The 20,470-nt window shown below is 47.5% G+C and overlaps 1 protein-coding gene across 1 annotated transcript in view; it reads right to left on the reverse strand.

The window, feature by feature from the left end:
• Positions 1 to 6,949, reverse strand: part of LOC119951631 (zinc finger protein 91-like) — a 72,751-nt gene extending 65,802 nt beyond the window's left edge. Inside the window, exons 1-2 of the mRNA XM_038774811.1 lie at positions 6,743 to 6,949; positions 4,351 to 5,711 (exon numbers count right to left, since the gene is read on the reverse strand). Of these exons, the coding sequence (XP_038630739.1) occupies positions 4,351 to 5,380 (1,030 nt within the window). The 5' untranslated portion in view covers positions 5,381 to 5,711; positions 6,743 to 6,949. The remainder of the gene's footprint in view (positions 1 to 4,350; positions 5,712 to 6,742) is intronic.
• Positions 6,950 to 20,470: the final 13,521 nt, after the last annotated feature.

Below are 20,470 nucleotides of genomic sequence, written 5' to 3' on the forward strand. Positions count from 1 at the left end.
AATCAGCTGTGGGACCCAGGAGCTGTGAATCAGCTGTGGGAGCAGGAGCTGTGAACCAGCTGTGGGACCAGGAGCTGTGAAACCAGTTGTGGGACCCGGAGCTGTGAACCGGCTGTGGGAGCAGGAACTGTGAACCAGCTGTGGGAGCAGGAGCTGTGAGCCAGCTGTGGGAGCAGGAGCTGTGAGCCAGCTGTGGGAGCAGGAGCTGTGAGCCAGCTGTGGGAGCAGGAGCTGTGAACCGGCTGTGGGAGCAGGAACTGTGAGCCAGCTGTGGGAGCAGGAGCTGTGAACCGGCTGTGGGAGCAGGAACTGTGAGCCAGCTGTGGGAGCAGGAGCTGCGAACCGGCTGTGGGAGCAGGAGCTGTGAACCGGCTGTGGGAGCAGGAGCTGTGAACCAGCTGTGGGAGCAGGAGCTGGGAACCAGCTGTGGGAGCAGGAGCTGTGAGCCAGCTGTGGGAGCAGGAGCTGTGAGCCAGCTGTGGGAGCAGGAGCTGTGAACCGGCTGTGGGAGCAGGAGCTGTGAACCAGCTGTGGGAGCAGGAGCTGTGGGACCAGCTGTGGGAGCAGGAGCTGTGAACCAGATGTGGGAGCAGGAGCTGTGGGACCAGCTGTGGGACCCGGAGCTGTGAACCAGCTGTGGGACCCGGAGCTGTGAACCGGCTGTGGGACCCAGGAGCTGTGAACCGGCTGTGGGATCAGGAGCTGTGAACCGGCTGTGGGACTAGAAGCTCAGAGGGCCATGAGGAACCAGGAGTATTCCTAATATTTACATCCCTCAGCAAGAAGGTACTGCAGCTCACGTTTGAACCGAGGGGCCCATAGTTTGGAGGTCTTAAAGGTGGAGGGTTGTATAACCGAAAACCAATGAAGGACCCCTGTGAAAGCTTGGAGAATAGCTGGAATACTGAGGAGAATTAAAGTGAATTCTGGAGAGCTTTGGCATACCTTTGGAACAGAAGCGAATTAACCTTCAAATATTGTTAAGTATGAGGGAACTCTTTGGCTTGGAAGGGTGGCGGTTAAAGTGTAGAAACAGAAACCGAAAATACTGAAAAAGCACAGCATGTCCAGCAGCACCAGTGAGAGAGAAAACTCTGTGTGACTCTTCTTCAGAGGTAAAGAGAGGACTGGAGAAGTGGAATTAGGTTTAAATCTTCACAATAAAGTTCATAGTTCTGATTTGTAATATTTATTTTGTTTTATACGTACAATAAAGTTTGTTTTTGTCGAAAAATGTGGAATTTTGTGGCGTAATTATTTTAGTTAATCACTGGGTGTTCAAATTTATCTTTAAACATTAATGGACCCAACTGATAGCATTGCAATACTCACAAACAATATTTCAAAACAAATCAAAGAAGAAAAACATGATTCTCCTTATTTTGTACAAAGCTTTACTTTATAAGGCCCCCACCTTCTAAAGTCCTGAATAATTTGTTGGTATGAGCAATTGTTTTAGAGAAACAATCCGATAATTGATGATTAAACAGAGAACTAATTGTCGTCCCTTCTAAACCAGGGGGCTATCGTCCAGCACAGAGGGTCATTTGGGGATTTCTCCCACAGACCAATTGATAGGGATTATACCATCCCACCCATCTGAAGTAAATTCTCCACATAAATCATCCCAGCCAGTGCAGTTTTCAACTTGCAGCTTGGCTGATCAGCTCAGGTTTTCTGCATCATTTCATCGATCACCGTGTGATTCCTTTCACAGAGTCCGTTGCTGAAAGGACTTTCAGCTGCGGTGTTCATGACCATAGTCTCGAACTCGTCATTAGTAAATATCCTGCATTATATTAGATTAAGGGCAGCACGGTAGCACAGTGGATAGCACTGTTGCTTCACAGCACCAGGATCCCAGGTTCGATTCCCGGCTTGGGTCACTGTCTGCGCGGAGTCTGCACGTTCTCCCCGTGTGTGCGTGGGTTTGCTCCGATTTCTTCACAGTTCATAGATGTGCAGGTTAGGTGGATTGGCCATGATTGCCTTTAGTGTCCAAAGAGGTTAGGTGGAGTTACTGGGTTATGGGGATAGGGTGGAAGCACGGGTTTAAGTCGGGTGCTCTTCCTAAGAGCCGGTGCAGACTCGATGGGCCAAATGGCCTCCTTCTGCACTATAAATTCTATGATTATCAGTCATAAACTTAGCTGGTGCCCCAGATCCAGTCCCTATCCATTTGTCCATGACTTGGTCTAGAATCACCCTTTTGTCCTTGCCGTTTATTATTGGAGAAAGACTAAATGGGGTCACCATGTCTGTAAAGTGCCGAATGGAAATATTTCTGTCTTTATCTCACATCTTTAGATCCATGACAACGGCCTCGCTAAAGTCACGGAGCAAGGGGTGGTTTACAATGGACAGCGTCCTGCAATACTTTTTTAAAAACAAATTTTAGGCTTTGCACTGAACTCTTCCAAGAGCATTATATACTTTTCATCAACCAGCGCTACATTTTGCAGCAGGATTTTTAATCCTTGTCAAGAAGGATGAGCAGGCGGCACGGTGGCACAGTGGTTAGCATTGCTGCCTACGGCGCTGAGGACCCGGGTTCGAATCCCGGCCCTGGGCCACTGTCCGTGAGGAGTTTGCACATTCTCCCCGTGTCTGTGTGGGTTTCACCCCCACAACCCAAAGATGTGCAGGGTAGGTGGATTGGCCACGCTAAATTGCCCCTTAATTGGAAAAAATAATTGGCAACTCTAAATTTTAAAAAATAAAAAGAAGGGTGAGCAAATTGCCTGTTTGGCTTGAAGACAATTTGCTTTTTTTCTGTATTTTATCAGCTGATGCCATTAATCCTACTCAAACTACCTGATCTGAAGTATCAGGTATTGGTAATGTTAAGGTACCAGACCAGACCCCAATTTATATTCGGAAAGCAGATGAGAGGAAAGGATACTTCGCTACAGAAGTGATTCCGCTGAAAAACAGGGATCTTTTATATTGAAACAAACTTTATTATGAACACAGGATTAAACACATTAAAGGAAAATAGCTTTATAATTAACAGCGAAACAGTTCCTAAAATAAAAGGAAACACTTCAATTACTATCTTATACCTTCACTATCTCCAATCAAACAAAGCTCATTGTCGGTCAAAAGCCACTTGTAAATAAAGTTAGCAAACATAAGAATACTTGCTGTATTATTGTGTCGAGATTTCCTTTCAGAAAAGGAGAGAGAGCGACCCTTAAATGCACAACCTGGAAATCGTCTCTTTTCCAAACTAAAAAATCCTACGGCCAAACTGCTTGCTACAGACCTGGCTCCTTCCAATAATTAAAAATCTCTATCCCACTCAGATCCCATGACCTGATTACCTAAATCTAAACACACTCCCTTTAATTATCTACACCCCAGGGAACATTCTTTCTAAAAACAAAATTCCATTAAACCCATATAGGTGAACATGTCCGTGGTTGGAATGTCATTTTGAGTCAGAACTGAAACTCCTGTCAATCCTTTCTAAGGTTTGGGCAGCACGGTGGCGCAGTGGGTTAGCACTGCAGTCTCACGGCGCCGAGGTCCCAGGTTCGACCCGGCTCTGGGTCACTGTCCGTGAGGAGTTTGCACATTCTCCCCGTGTTTGCTTGGGTTTCGCCCCCATAACCCAAAGATGTGCAGGGTAGGTGGATTGGCCACGCTAAATTGCCCCTTAATTGGAAAAATGAATTGGCTACTCTAAAATGTTTTTTAAAAATCCTTCCTGAGGTTCATTTGTCTATTAGTTCTGTTCCAATCTTGTCTTTTGTTGTAATATCCAGATCAGCTAAAGCTGCTTTCACCCTCATTCAGAACCTGACAAAGTCTGACCAGGCTTCATTGGCATCCAATAGATTACCTTGCGAGTAGATCTCATCATTGAACCCCAATTAAAGATCCAAACTTTCATCAGTATCCAACTGACAGACATTCAGCTCCTTCTGATTTTCCTTTTGTTAGGAAGTGACAATGCCGAGGCCCAACCTGTTTCCTCTTTGGTGGGGACCTAACGTGTGTCAACATCTCCACTTCATTCTTCCACTGGTCGTATGGCTCAGACTCCGAGAACATCAGCGGGAAATCAGACCCTGATCATTTCCACTCACTTTCAGCCATTTCTTCCAAAAGCTGCTGAGATTGTTAAGCTTCTGTCTGCAATTTTATTTTAGTTTCCAAACTTCACCATTGGACAAGCATTCTCTGTTACCATGTTATAGTCAATCTTTATTTGGTCTAGATTTATTCACAGAAACAAACATTACAGGTATAACCTCCGACTCCAAGTTATATTAGTAAATCTCTCTTGTAAAGGTGCTTCTGATAACCATCTAATCAATACACTCCCATCTGTATATATTTGGCCTCAATTGACACAATTAGAAGCCACAGTCAGAGCATCTAAAAGGTGAACATCTAAATCAGTGTGACTGCCATGATGTCTCAGCAGCTTGGATGAACAAGTGAACCCCTTCCCACACACAGAGCAGGTGAACGGCCTCTCCCCATTGTGAATCCGCTGGTGTGTCAGCAGGTGGGATGACTGAGTGAATCCCTTCCCACACACGGAGCAGGGAAATGGCTTCTCCCCAGTGTGAATTCGCTGATGTCTCAGTAGGTCGGATGATGTTCTGAACCTCTTTGTACAGTGAGAGCAGCTGAACGGTCTCTCCTCGGTGTGAATGCGCTGGTGGACCATCAGGTAGGCAGAGGTTTTAAAGCAACTCCCACAGTCTGAGCATTTCACAAGTTTCTCATTGGTGTGGGTGCCTTGGTGTCCGAGCAGACTGGATGACTGAGTGAATCCCTTCCCGCACACAGAGCAGGTGAACGGTCTCTCCCCAGTGTGAATGCGTTGGTGTCTCAGCAGGCTGGATAACTGAGTGAATCCCCTCCCACACTCAGAGCAGGTGAATGGCCTCTCTCCAGTATGAACGTGTTGGTGTGTCAGCAGGAGGGATGAGTGAGTAAATCCCTTCCCACACTCGGAGCAGGTGACCAACCCCTCACCCGTGTGAAATCGCTGGTGATTCTGCAGTGCAGATGAGCGAGTGAATCCTTTTCCACACATGGGACAGGTGAATGGTCTCTCCCCATTGTGAACACGCTGGTGCATCAGCAGCGCAGATGAATCACTGAATCTCTTTCCACACTCCGAGCATGTGAACGCTCTCTCCCCGATGTGAATTCGCTGGTGATTCCGCAGGGTGGATGAATCACTGAATCCCCTTGAACACTCAGAGCAAGTGAATGGCCTCTCCCCGGTGTGGCTGCGTCGATGGGTTTCCAGCTTTGAGGGACAACTGAATCCTTTCCCACACTCCCCACATTTCCACGGTTTCTCCCTGGTGCGAGTGTCTTTGTGCAGCTCCAGGTTCAGTTGAAGAACTGTCCTCATAGAGAACACGTGTACAGTCTCTCCCCGCGGTGAACCTTTCAATCTTTTCCAGGCTGTGTAACTGGTTAAAGCTCCTTGCACAGTCAGTTCACTAGACCATTCTCACTCGTGTGTGTGTGTGTGTGTGTGTGTGTGTGTGTGTGCGTGCGCTCGTCCAGGTGATTTTCCAGTACCACTGGTGTTTAAACAATTTGAAGGGACAGACCAAACATTTCCTATTCTAGTTTCAAATGTCGATGATATTCGGGTCCCGAATAATCTAGTGACTCTGTCAGATCTTCACGTGATGTTCATTGAGATTTGAGTCTGTGAATCCTCCCCTTCTGATACCCTGTGAAAGCAGTTCATAAAAGTAATTGCTGTCAGCACTGGATAGAAATTCAGAATAGATAATTCTAGTTTCCGTGGAACAGTCTTGCCCCGCTCATTCCCCAAAATGTATCAATCTTCATCCACACACTCTTCCCTCCATTCTCACTCTCCTGGACCTAAAATCCTCTACCAATTCTCGAGGAATTCATTCATGCTGATGAACAGATCCATGCTCACTGCTTCACATCCAGGACACAGATCTGAAAATCTTCTGCAGGCTGCTGGCCTATATATATATATATATATAGTGCACATAAATTTCTGTAATTTACAGAACGCTATTACTTGATTAGAGATACAGGCTGGATGACGGAGAACGTTTTTTGGGGAAACGAGCGATCAAGATCTGGAACTCAGTGACTTACGAAGATGATCAAAGCGGAGACGCTCAATTTTAAAACAAAATTTGGATGGACAAATGAAGGAATGGGGGTATATTGGGGAAATGACACTGACTGGATTATCTGTTAAGAGTGTTGGCATGGATTCAAGTTGCTGAAGGATCTCCTTTTCTGCTTTGATGACTCTTTGACTGGAAATATATAATGTAGCTGCAATACTATGTTACAAGTTTGGAATAATAAATTAACTTTAATACATAACAATAAATAAGATACTAAATATGCACCTTATATCAAATATGCACCATGTAACAACACCAGACATATTAAGGTTGTTACGATGCTCGTGGTGACCTCATACTAAACAAATTCCCAGAAAGCCCAATGGAACACACTGAAGGACAACGTTTCACATTTAAAAAACTTCTACTGTGACAATCAACTAAAGTCGACATAAATGAATCATTGCATTGAGAGAAACAGTATTTGAATAAACAGGATAAATTGGTCTTTAACTATCTCAGACAATAAAAACAGGTTCCACAAAATCACAGCATTTTGCCCCTCAGCAAATTTGTCTTTAGTTCCAATTCCAGAGTTCCACAACTCTCTGTATTTTCCAGGGGGAGAAAGAAAGTGTTTTACTCACAGATGTTGGACAGAGGAGGAAGTTTCAGTCTGTATGTGAAACTATAAACAGATGCTGTGCTGTTTAAAGTCAGACTGCGGGGCTGGGAGGAAAATGACGTGAAGACATTTTGCAAAGTCCCCTCCCCCACTCAGCTGGCAGCCCAGCGCGCAGGCGCAGAGAGCGCTGCTGAGCCGAGCTGTCCGGGGCAGGCGCAGTGCGACTGCCTCCAGCGGTCGCTCTCAATCTCTTTTTGGACCAACCAGCCGCGGTAGTGAGAGAGGTGGGGGGAGGGGGAGTTGAGCGGCTTCTCGTCAGGCCGGTTGCCTGGAAACCTTGTCTCCCCTCCAGGAGGTTTTGGGGGAGGGGGAAGAAAGGGTGGGGGCGGGGCTCCCGTTTTTGCGCGCGCTGCACCTGCGCACTGGAACCCGGAGACGTCACCACGGAGCAGTGATTCCTATTGGCCAATTCAGAGCAGAGATCCATTGTGACGTCATGTCTGAGGTTGGACAATGAAGGTTCTTTCATTGAGCAACATCTGGGAGGAGATCAATAAAAAATAGCAACAGAAGGAGGCTCTTTGGCCCTGCTCTGCCATCCCCCCGCTGTTACCAGACTCCGAAACCATCCTCTTATGGACTGACCTGATTAAAACTATGTTCCTGTTTGCTTCACCCTATGCCTGTGTCTATGTTTTTACATTGTATACCTTGTGTTGCCCTAGTGGCAGCACAGTGGGTAGCATTGTTGTTTCACTGCTTGGGTGCGGAGTCTGCACGTTGTCCCCGTGTCTGCGTGGGTTTCCTCCGGCTGCTCCAGTTTCCTCCCACAAATCCCGAAAGACGTGCTGTTAGATTAATTGGACGTTCTGAATTCTCCCTCCGTGTACCCAAATAGGCGCCGGAGTGTGGCGACTGGGGGTTTTTCACAGTAACTTCATTGCAGTGTTAATGTAAGCCTGCTTCTGACAAAAGTAAATATTATTATATTATGTTATACAGTAAATGTTAGATATTTGTGGTTCTCTAATGAAGCATATTTATTATTATTTCTAGTTTTGTTAAACAGTGCTGTGTATGTGTACAGTTATTGAGTCATTCCAGCAACTGGAGTCCATGCTGACTCTTTGTAGAACGATCCAGTTCATCACATTCCCCCTCCATATACCCATGCAAGTTTATTTCCTTCAAGTTCCCATACAATTACATTTTCCGCTTCCACCATCCTCATAGACAGAGAATTAATGATCATATATGATATATACAGTGGCACCCTGACTAAGGAGTTTCAGGTCTCTGTGTCCGGAACGTGCAGCAGTGACTAGTGGTCTTTCAATCAACATGAGTTGCTCCTTAATGCAGTTCAATATTAGTTAAAGTGGAGTGATATGGAGACTGTGTGTGTCCGGGAGGTCTTTTGGTGAACAAGAAAGAAAAGTCTGATCCATAGAAACTAGAATTGTCTGTTCTGTATTTCTATCTTGTACTTTTAGAAAACTCTTTTTTTAAAAATAAATTTACAGTACCCAATTCATTTTTTCCAAATAAGGGGCAATTTAGCGTGGCCAATCCACCTACCCTGCACATCTTTGGGTTGTGGGGGCGAAACCCACGCAAACACGGGGAGAATGTGCAAACTCCACACGGACAGTGACCCAGAGCCGGGATCGAACCTGGGACCTCGGCGCCGTGAGGCTACAGGGCTAACCCACTGAGCCACCATGCTGCCCTAGAAAACTCTTTTTGCAGGATTTTAGAAAGGGAGGATTTGCAGCCGGAATTGTCACACCAAAGGTCATGTTGACATCAGACAATCACGCGATTCATTATCATATCATAGAATTTACAGTGCAGAAGGAGGCCATTCGGCCCATCTAGTCTGCACCGGCTCCTGAAAAGAGCACCCTACCCAAGGTCCACACCTCCACCCCATCCCCATAACCCAGTAACCCCACCCAACACTAAGGGCAATTTTAGACACTAAGGGCAATTTATCATGGCCAATCCACCTAACCTGCACATCTTTGGACTGTGGGAGGAAACCGGAGCACCCGGAGGAAACCCACGGACACACGGGGAGGATGTGCAAACTCCGCACAGACAGTGACCCAAGCCGGGAATCGAAACAACCTGTGATGAATGTAGATTTTGTTTTCCATAGATTGCATTATATATACCTGTTACAGTAATGTTATTAACAAACTGGGTTAAGGTAGCCAGTCTGTGTGTCTGCTAGGGCTGCAATTAAGATGTCATAAAAGTGAGATAATCATTCATTCCAACCATGTACTTGTTTACCTATTTCGGGTTAATGGAATATTGTGTATTTTGGATGGTTCCCTTCTGGGAGGCTGGGGCAGATAATTTGAGACATTATGTTTAGACTTAGATAAGCAGGTAATGGGATCTGAATGGGATAGAGATAAAGTAATTAATGGGAGAGGCCAGGTTTGTTGCATGCAGAGCAGCACGGTGGCCTAGTGGTTAGCACAACCGCCTCACGGCGCTGAGGTCCCAGGTTCGATCCCGGCTCTGGATCACTGTCTGTGTGGAGTTTGCACATTCTCCCCGTGTCTGCGTGGGTTTCGCCCCCGCAACCCAAAAATGTGCAGAGTATGTGGATTGGCCACGCTAAATTGCCCCTTAATTGGAAAAAATAATTGGGTAATCTAAATTAAAAAAAAAAAGATTTCTTGCATGCAGTTTTGGCTGTAGGAATTTTTGAGTTTGCCAAGGCAGAAGGATTTTCAGGTTGTGCCTGAAAAGGTCTCTTTCTCTTCTTCTGAAAGGAAATCGCTACCCAATAGTACAGAAAGTACCCCTGTGTTTGCCAACTATTTTTACAAGTGGCTTTTGACCTGTAATGAGATTTGCTTATTTGGAATTAGAAGTTAGCAGTTAAAGTGTTTCCCTGTTTTGTTTTGAACAATTTAACTGTTACTTGCATTTTTCTGTGATGTTGATGTGGTGAATACTGTGTTAATAATAAAGTTTGTAGGACGTCACAGCGGCGCAGTGGTTAGCACTGCTGCCTTACATGGCTGAGGACCCGGGTTTGATCCCGGTCCCGGGTCACTGTCCGTGTGGAGTTTGCACGTTCTCCCTGTGCCTGCTTGGGTTTCACCTCCACAACCTAAAGATGTACAGGGTAGGTGGATTGGGCATTCTTAATTACCCTTTAATTGGAAAATTTTAAAAAATAATAATAATAAAGTTTGTTTTAATAGAAAAGATCTCGATTAGGCAGTGGAATTGCTCTTGGGGCAAAGTATCCTTTCCTCACAGTTTTATGTATTGAAACATTGTTGAGGTTTCTTGTCTGGTTTCCCTAACATAAATTTGGGTTATAATCGTGCGTCGGCTGAAAATTGAGGCAACGCTGGGCGCCCAACAGCATGTCCAGTGCCTCGACAGTGGTGTGAATGTGTTCCATGCCGAATGCCATCTTGGGTATGCAATTTGTACAGTAAAGGCTGTTTGCATATCATTCACGGCCCAATCCGGTATTCTCCGGGCTTCCCGCATACTTTGCCTCCGCCAGGTGGAATTACCTACGGCGAGGTTCCCTTGTGATAGTGAAAATCGGGAACTGGCACCGTGATTACTGAGGAAGAGAAAGGAGGTACAAAAAGTGTTTAACATCGCTATAGTGTGCTGACAGTTGTGCCGATGGCTGGGTGGGGGCGGCACATCTGCCAGGGGGGCATCCAGGTGGTGGGCCATGGGTCGAGGTGGTAGGCCATGGACCATCATTGTCACAGCCTGCAAGGCAGCCATGCTGTTGACTGCCCCACTGTGAACTGAGCACCACGGGTTGTATGGGTGCCTCCCCCCACACCCCCCACCCCCCAGTACTCTCTGGCCCCAGCCGACCCATCAACGTGCTTCAGGGCAACCAGTGCCATCTTCCTGGCTGGGGTGAGGATGCGGGGAGTGGAGTGCCGATATGCAGCTCCTGCTTGTCAGGCTCTCAGTGCCGATCGCGACCCACCGTATCAAACACCGGCATGCATTGGAATTCCAATAGTTCCATGTGGCACTGGTGCGAGCCCATAGAATGTCCTGAATCACTCCGGGCCCAGTGCTATTATCGTGTACGTAGAACACTCGCGATTCAGTCCCGGCATCAGCACGGAGAATCTTGCCCATTGTCTTCCCCAACCAATTTTTTGAATCAGTGTACCTTGTATTAACCAAATATATTAATTAAAGAATACTGTATCAATTAGCTAACAATCAGTAACAGATGATTGCATAAGTTTACAGGAAGGAGGGCAGCAAGGTGACGCAGTGGTTAGCACTGCTGCCTCACGGCGCCGAGGACCCGGGTTCGATCCCGGCCCCGAGTCACTGTCCGTGTGGAGTTTGCACATTCTCCAAATATCTGCATGGGTCTCACCCCCACAACCCAAAGATGTGCAGGGTAGGTAGATTGGCCACGTTAAATTGCTTCTTAATTAGAAAATGTTGGGTACTTTAAATTTTTTAAAGGTTTACAGGATATTATTGCTCTGGAGGGAGTGCAGAGGAGATTCACCAGGATCTTGCCTGGGATGGAACATTTAAGTTATGAAGAGAGGTTGGACGGATTTGGGTTGTTTTCATTGAAGCAGAGAAGACTGAGGGGGTGACCTCATAGAATTTACAGTGCCAAAGGAGGCCATTCAGCCCTTCGAGTCTGCACCGGCCCTTGGAAAGAGCACACTATCTAAGCCCATACCTTCACCCTGTCCCCGTAACCACTTAACCTTTTATGGACACTAAGGGCAATTTAGCATGGCCAATCCACCTAAACTGCACAGCTTTGGACTGTGGGAGGAAACCGGAGCACCCGGAGGAAACCCACACAAACACGGGGAGAACATGCAGACTCCGCACAGACAGTGACCCAAGCCGGGAATTGAACCTGGGATCCCGGAGCTGTGAAGCAACTGTGCTAACCACTGTGCGACCCTGCTGCCTTGATCGAGATGTGCAAGATTGAGGAGCATGGTCAAGGTTGATAGGGAGCCTTAGTTGAAGGGTCAGCCACAAGAGGACACAAGTTCAAGGTGAGGGGCAGGAGGTTTGGGGGTATGTGAGGAACAACCTTTTTACCCAGAGGGAGGTGACGGTCTGGAATGCACTGCCTGGGAGGGTGGTAGAGGTGGGTTGCCTCACATTCTTGAAAAATATCTGGATGTGCATTTAGCACAGCATAATATTCAAGGCTATGGGCCAATTGCTGGCAAATGGGGTTAGGTAGCTAGGAAACCCCATTTTACGGTGCCCCCCCCCCCCCCCCCCCCCCCCCGGCAGCAGGATCCTCTGTTCCGGCAGCTGGCCAGTGGGGTTTCCCATTGTGGCCATCCCACGCCGTCAGGAAACCATAAGACCATAAGACATAGAAGCAGAATTAGGCCACTTGGCCCATCAAGTCTGCTCCGCCATTCAATCACGGCTGATATTTTTCTCACATCCCATTCTCCTGCCTTCTCCCCATAACCCCTGATCCTCTTATTAATCAAGAACCTATCTATCTCTGACACTCAGTGATTTGGCCTCCACAGCCTTGTGCAGCAAAGAGTTCCACAGATTCACTACCCTCTGGTTGAGGAAATTCCTCCTCATCTCTGACCCGGGGCATGGATGCGCTGCTGGTGAAGCGGATGATCCCGCTGACAGAGAATCCCGCAGCAGACACGATGGGCCAGACACGCAGACAGGGGGAGAATGTGCAAACTCCACACAGACAGTAACCCAGAGCCACTGCGCCACCGTGCCGCTCCTTTGATTCGCTTACCTAACAAAAATCTATCTACCTCTACCTTAAAACTATTCAGTGAGCCCCACCTCCACTGTGTCTGAGGCAGGGAGTTCCAGAGTTGTGCGACCCTCAGAGATAAAAATGTTCTATGTTCTAAAAGGGCGACTCATAATTTTAAAACAGTGTCCTCTATTTCTGGACTCGCCCTCAAGATGAAGCATCCTTTCCAGTTCCACTTTGTCAAGATCGTTCAGGATCTTATATGCTTCAAGCAGGTCACCCCTAAACTCTTCTAAACCCGGCAGCACGGTGGCACAGTGGTTTTATATATATATAGAATTTACAGTGCAGAAGGAGGCCATTCGGCCCATCGAGTCTGCACTGGCTCCCGGAAAGAGCATCCCACCCAAGGTTAACACCTCCAACCTATCCCCATAACCCAGCAACCCCACCCACACTAAGGGCAATTTTGGACACTAAGGGGAATTTTTTTTATCATGGCCAATCCACCTAACCTGCACATCTTTGGACTGTGGGAGGAAACCGGAGCACCCGGAGGAAACCCACGCACACACGGGAAGGATGTGCAGACTCCGCACAGACAGTGACCCAAGCCGGAATCGAACCTGGGACCCTGGAGCTATGAAGCAATTGTGCTATCCACAATGCTACCGTGCTGCCTACAGCGCTGAGGACCCGGGTTTGAATCCCGGCCCTAGGTCACTGTCTGTGTGCAGTTTGCACATTCTCCCCGTGCCTGCGTGGGTTTCACCCCCACAACCCAAAGATGTGCAGGTTAGGTGGATTGCTCACGCTAAATTGCCCCTTAATTGGAAAAAAATAATTGGGTACTCTAAATTTAAAAAAATAAAAATAATAATAACTCTTCTAAACCCCAGTAGTTATAAACCCAGTCTGCCTAACCATTTTGCATCAGACAACCTGCTCCTACCAGGTATCAATCTAGTAAACCTCCTCTGAACTACATCCAACCCACTTACAGCGTTCCTTAAATAAGGAGGCCAAGTCTGTACACAATATTTGTGATATGGTCTCACTAGTACCCTGCAAAACTGAAGCATAATATTCTTTTTTTTAAATAAATTTAGAGTACCCAATTATTTTTTTCCACTTCAGGGGCAATTTAACATGTTCAATCCACCTACTCTGCACAGCTTTGGGTTGTGGGGGCGAAACCCACGCAAACACGGGGAGAATGTGCAAACTCCACACAGTAAGTGACCCAGAGCCGGGATCGAACCTGGGACCTCAGTGCCATGAGGCAGGCAGTGCTAACCACTGCGCCACCTTGCTGCCCTTGAAGCATAATAGTCTTACTTTAATGTTCAATTCCTCTCATAATAAAGATGATGTGGAGATGCTGGCGTTGCACTGGGATGGTCACATTAAGAGGTCTTCCAAAACTAGGTTAAAGTCCCAACAGGTTTATTTGGAATCACTAGCTTTCGGACCATAGCTCCTTCTCATAATAAAGGATAGCATTCCATTAGTGTTCTTGGACTGCATGCTGTACCGTCATACTAACCGGTTGTGACTCGTGCACGGAAACACCTACACACCTCAGAATTTCAGAATTCTGCAGTTGTTCCCCGTTAAGTGATACTGTTTTTATTTTTTCTTCCTCCAAAGTGAGGAACTTCACATTTTCCCTCATTATACTCCATCTGCCAGATTTGGCCACTAACCCAACCTATTGATATCCACCTGCAAATTCCTTATGTCTTCTTCACAACATACTTTCCGACCAATCTTTGTGTTATTTGCAAATTTAGCTACCATGCATTCGCTCCCTTCATCTAAGTCATTGATATAAATTGTTTTTTTAAATAAATTTAGTGTACCCAATTCATTTAGTTTCCAATTAAGGGGCAATTTAGCATGGCCAGTTCACCCACCCTGCACAGAGAACATAGAACAGTACAGCACAGAACAGGCCCTTCGGTCCTCGATGTTGTGCCGAGCCATGATCACCCTACTCAAACCCACGTATCCACCCTATACCCGTAACCCAACAACCCCCCCCCCCTTAAATTTTTTTTTTAGGACACTACGGGCAATTTATCATGGCCAATCCACCTAACCCGCACATCTTTTGGACTGTGGGAGGAAACCGGAGCACCCGGAGGAAACCCACGCACACACGGGGAGGACGTGCAGACTCCGCACAGACAGTGACCCAGCCGGGAATCGAACCTGGGACCCTGGAGCTGTGAAGCATTTATGCTAACCACCATGCTACCGTGCTGCCCAATCTTTGGGTTGTGGGGGTGAGACCCACACAGACACGGGGGGGAATGTGCAAACTCCACACAGACAGTGACCTGAGGCTGGGATCGAACTCGGGTCCTCGGTGCCATGAGGCAGCAGCGCTAACCACTGCGCCTCTGTGCCGCCAGTGATTGATATAAATTGTATAAATTTGAGGCCCCAGCACAGACCCCTGTGGGACTCCATTTGTCAATAACCTGCCAATAAATAAACCATTTGTGCATACTCTTTGATTTCTGCCAGCCAGTCCATCTTCTATCCATGCTACTATGTTACTCCCTACACAATAAGTATTTGTTTTCCAATCCAGCTCCAGGATCCCAGGTTCGATTCCCGGCTGGGTCACCGTCTGTGAGGAGTCTGCACGTTCTCCCCATGTCTGCGTGAGTTTCCTCCGGGTGCTCCGGTTTCCTCCCACGGTCCAAAGATGTACAGGTTAGGTGGATTGGCCGTGCTAAATTGCCCTTAGTGTCCAAAAAAGGTTCAGTGTTGGTTTCTGGGTTACGGGGATAGGGTAGATAGGTGGGCTTGAGTAGGGTGCTCTTTGTAAGGGCCAGTGCAGACTAGATGGGCCGAATAGCCTCCTTCTGCACTGCAAATTCTATGATAATCTCTGATGTGGCAGCTTATCAAATGCTTTCTGGAATTCCAAGTACAGTACATCTACAGGCTCCCCTCTGTCCACGGCACATGGTACTCCTTCAAAGAACTCCAATAAATTAAGTAAATATAGGAACATAGGAACAAGAATAGACAAGTCAGCCCTTTGAGCTTGCTCCACCATTCAATTAGATCATGGCTGATCTGTGACCTAACTCCATATACTTGTCTTTGGCCCATATCCTTTAATGCCTTTGCGCAACAAGAAAAAACTATTTCAGATTTAAAATTAAGAATTGTTCTGTCATCAATTGCCATTTGCAGGAGAGAGTTCCAAATGTCTACGACCCTTTCTGTGTCAAAGTTCTTCCTGACATCTCTCCTGAAAGGTCTGGCACTAATTTTTAGACCATGCCCCCTAGTTCTAGAATCTCCAACCAGTGGAAACAGTTTATCTTTATCCAACCTGTCTTTTCCTGTTGAAGATTTTGATCAGATCACCCCTTAACCTTCTAAATTCGATAGAAAACAGGCCGACTCTGTATAATCCCTCTTCATAACTTAACCCCCGAAATCCAGGTATAATTCTTGTAATCTTACGTAGCACTCCCTCCGAGGCCAATATTTCCTTCCGAAGGTGTGGTGACCAGATCTGCTCACAGTGCTTCAAGTCTAACCAGGGTTTTGGAAAGCTGAGGCATAACCTCTGTGTCCTTGTACCCCAGTCCTCTACAAAAAGGCCAACACTCTATTAGCCTTCTTCATTACTTTCTGCACTTTTTTCGTGGCATTTTAAAGGTCTATGTACCTGAAACCCCAGGTCTTTTTGGACATAGATTTGGGCATATATTTAAGGTAAGGGGCAGTAGGTTTGGAGGGTATGTGAGGAAAACATTTTCGCCCAGAGTGTGGTGGGAGTTTGGAACTCACTGCCTTAAAGGGTGGTGTAGGCAGAGACCCTCATAACAATTTTTTAAAAATGTATTTTAATCCAAACATATATAAAAGGTTACAAAACATAAACAATCCGGGGACAAACTCCCCAACACACAACTATACAGTTTGCACGAATTTTCCCCTTTTTCACCCCATTCCTCCCTCCCACCCTCTGTGCTGTTGTACGAAGTAAATAATGGCATGATGGGAAAACTGGTCAACTACTGGGTACCATGTAAGAAAAGCTGACTTCGCATGATCTAAAGCCTGAATAAGATCAGAAAAGGTCAAGCTGATCCGAAATGCCTCCGCAAATTCTGATAAGACTAACTCGTCATAACCCAAAGCAGTCTAAATACGACAAGATAAGGTCAGAACAAGTCTCCTCCGATTCATAAACATTCCATCAAAGGACAAAATAATGATCTGAGTGACGGGACAGAGTCCTGAAAAGTCAGCAAGATGACGCCTGTTTTATGATATTGCTTATGTTTCTATTTCCGATCGAATTCCTGACTAAACTGTTGTCACACAATCTTGATAATGATAATGTATAAATATTGAGCTGATTCTCTGTGAAAGCGCGGACTTGAGTAGGAATCAGGAGTGACACACCCTGCTCTCCGACCTCAACTTTCAGCCATAAACTGCAGTCTGTTCGTAAATAAAGTCTTGTTATGTTTTCTTAACGAGCGTGGTTGAATTTTTCTATCACAGTCCAGAAGCGGGAAAAATATTGACTTCTACACCTCAACCCCCCTGCGACGAACAGCTCCTCAAACACGGCCATGAACATCCCCCACCTTGCCTCGATAACCTCCGCTGAACCCCTTAATTCGTAATTAATCTTTTCCAACCGAAGGAAGTCATCAAAGTCACCCAGCCTGGCCGCCACCCCCGGTGGCCTTGCCGACCGCCACTCCAGCAGAATTCTTCCCCGGGCAATCAGAAAGGCGAAGGCCACAACATCGGCCCGCCTCCTCTCCATCGGCTGCGGCTTCTCCGATATCCCAAATATCGGCACCAATGGGTCCGGCTCAAATCCACCCTCGCTGTCCTTGCCAGCGTCGCAAACACTCCTGCCCAGAATCTCTGCAACGTTTCACAGCCCCAGAACATATGAACATAATTCGCTGGTCCCCGCCCACACATTTCACACTCGTCTGCCACTCCCTGGAAGAACCTACTCATTCTTGACCGACTCATGTGTACCCTGTGTACCACCTTGAACTGTATCAGGCTCATCCTTGTGCACGAGGAGGTCGCATTCACCCTTCATAGCACCTCACTCCATACGCCCCAGTTTATCTCCCCTCCAGCTCCCCCTCTCAATTCTCCTTAATCTTCATCACCTCCCTGCTGTCCCAGCCACCTGTATATGTCTCTCATCCTGCCCTCCCCTTCCACATCTGGAAGCAGCAGTCGCTCCAACAGGGTGTACCTCGATAACCTGGGGAACTCTTTCCAAACCTTACGTTCAAAGTCCCTTACCAGCAGGCACCTAAACTCACTTCCTCTCGGGAGCTCTACCCTCCCCTTCAGTTCCTCTATATTGGCAAACTCTTCTTCTCAGGTACAAATCCCTCACCTAAACCAGCCCCACTTCCTGGACATACCATCTATCTCCCACGGCTCCAAACCATGGTTTTCGCACAACAGAGTTACCCCTCTATCCTCAAGTGCCTCCTCAGCTGGTTCCAGATCTTCACCGTGGACTACACTACAAGGCTCTTCGAGTGTTTCCTTGGCGCCATTGGCAATGCCGCTGTCACCATTGCCCTCAGGCTGGACCCCCGACAGGATTCTTCCTCCATCCTCACCCATTCTATCCCTTCTCCTTCCCACCACTGCCTCGCCTTCTCCACGTTCGCGGCCCAGTAATAATGTAGCAGGTTCAGCAACGCCAACCCTCCTTTCTGCCTCTGTCTCTGCAACAGGGTCCTCTTGACCCTTGGCACCGTACAAAGTCTGAAATAATCACAGCCAGTTTCCGAAAGAAGGCCTTCGGTTCAAAGATCGGGTGTGTCTGGAATACGAACAGGAACCTCGGCAGAATGGTCATCTTCACCACTTGAAGCCTCCCCGTCAGAGTCAAGTGCAGCGTGTCCCACCTCTTCAGATCCTCCCTAACCTCCTACACCAGTTTTGTTAAATTCCATTTGTGAAGCATTGCCCATTCCCTCGCTACCTGAATCCCCAGGTATCTAAACCTGTCTCTGGCCAGCTTAAATGGTATGCCCCCTAGATTGGCTCACCGACCAAACTCGTTCAACAGGAACACTTCACTTTTCCCTACATTTAACGTATATCCCGAGAACGTCCCAAACCTCAACAACAGGCCCATTATCCTCACTATGCTCTCCGGCGGGTCCGAAACATACAATAGTAGGTCGTCCACGTTTAGTGACACCCGATGCTCCCTTCATCCCCTTGTAATCCCTCACCACTCTGCCGACCCCCAAAGAGAGGTAAGTTGCAGTGAAACCACACTCTTAAGTGATTAATGTACTTAGAGCTTGCACTGACATCTCTTTGATGTGGTCAATGTTTACAAACATTGGGGTTTCACCACTTACACCACTGAACCGTAAAGGGATTATGAATGGATCAAAGCTGCAGCTGGTTTGTAGAAGCTGCCAATCACAGACCACTGCTAGAAAGCTATGAATGGCTTGCAGCTAAGGGATCTGTGGGAACCAGGCGCAGGTCACAGCTCCTCACCATCGAGGAATGGCCATGTGGTACTGCAAGGTGTGCATTAGAGCTATAGTGCTTCCCACTTCCCCTGTATGGACTGCTATCTGCCAACCAGGGGTCTGTTATCTGGGCGGGGGACATCTGTGCGTGGGGGAGGGGGTTTGTGGAGGGGGTTCCTTTAGGCAGGGGGTCTCCCTATTACAGGGTCCCTGGGGGGATTGCCCTACACAGGGGTCCCTGTGGGGGGGGGAGGGGGGGGCTTCCTATTACAGGGGACCTTGGGGTTCCCCCATTCCAAGGGTCCCGGAGGTCCGCCTATTAAAAGGGACCCTGTGGAAGGGGCATTCGGGGTGGTGGTCTGGTAGAGGAGGTGCAGGCAGACAGTGCATTGTTGGGGTAGCCCTCGGATGGGCTCAGATGGTTTTTTAGCAGCATAGCCCTGGCATGGTGGACCTCACGGTGAACCGGGGGGGGGGGGGGGGGGGGGGGGGGGGGGGCGCAAGGTCAATGAGGTCCACCACGTCACGGCCACACTAAACCACAAGTGATCTAAGCCAACGTGAATCCCAACTGTGGGGACCGGAGAATCGCGTAAGGCTTGGAGCAAAGGTTGCTGGGCCCACTTAATAGATTAAGACCCATTTGCATTTATAACTAAGCTGCCGCTGCGTGTGGAATGGACCTTGTTCCTGCCACCAGCTGGGGGTCGGAGCATCACGTTCAGGTTGGCGTCCAGTGCCGATCCTGATTTTGCCCCGCATCCGATTCTCCGTCCATCAGGGAAGGCGATCCAGGTGTCCCGAGACAGAGAATCCCGCCGAATGTCTCTATCTACTCCCTGGAAATCATAACACAAACCCACTAGGCCGCTCCTTGTAAACATAAGCATGGCTTGAAAGAATGATGATCCCACTTTTTACGACATCCTCATTGCACCTTTTGCAGCCACAAGTATGTCTGTCTTTTGAACCAGGATTTTAAAAAACAATATTGCTGCAGAAGCTACATACACACCCTACCCTAGGACTTTAAAACATTACTGCAAAAAATACATATAATACAATATATATACCAATTTCTTACATTCATCAGTTGATTCTTCCCAATTGCCTCGAGTGTCCCAAAAGTGCAGCTATAAACTCTTTAATGGTTGCTTCTGATGCTTTCCACACAACAGACATCAAGCTAACTGGCCTATAGTTTCCTATTTTCTGCCTCCCTCCATTCTTGAAGAGGGGTTATGTTTGCTACATGGGTGGCACAGTAGCACAGTGGTTGGCACTGTTGCTTCACAGCGCCAGGGACCAGGGTTCAATTCCCGGTTTGGGTCACTGTCTGTGCGAGGTCTGCATGCTCTCCCCGTGTCTGCGTGAGTTTCCTCCGGGTGCTCCGGTTTCCTCCCACAAGTCCCGAAAGACGTGCTGTTGGGTGAATTGGACATTCTGAATTCTCCCTCTGTGACCCGGACAGGCGCCGGAATGT

Source organism: Scyliorhinus canicula, chromosome 17 (assembly GCF_902713615.1).
Source record: "Scyliorhinus canicula chromosome 17, sScyCan1.1, whole genome shotgun sequence".
Taxonomy (NCBI): Eukaryota; Metazoa; Chordata; class Chondrichthyes; order Carcharhiniformes; family Scyliorhinidae; genus Scyliorhinus; species Scyliorhinus canicula.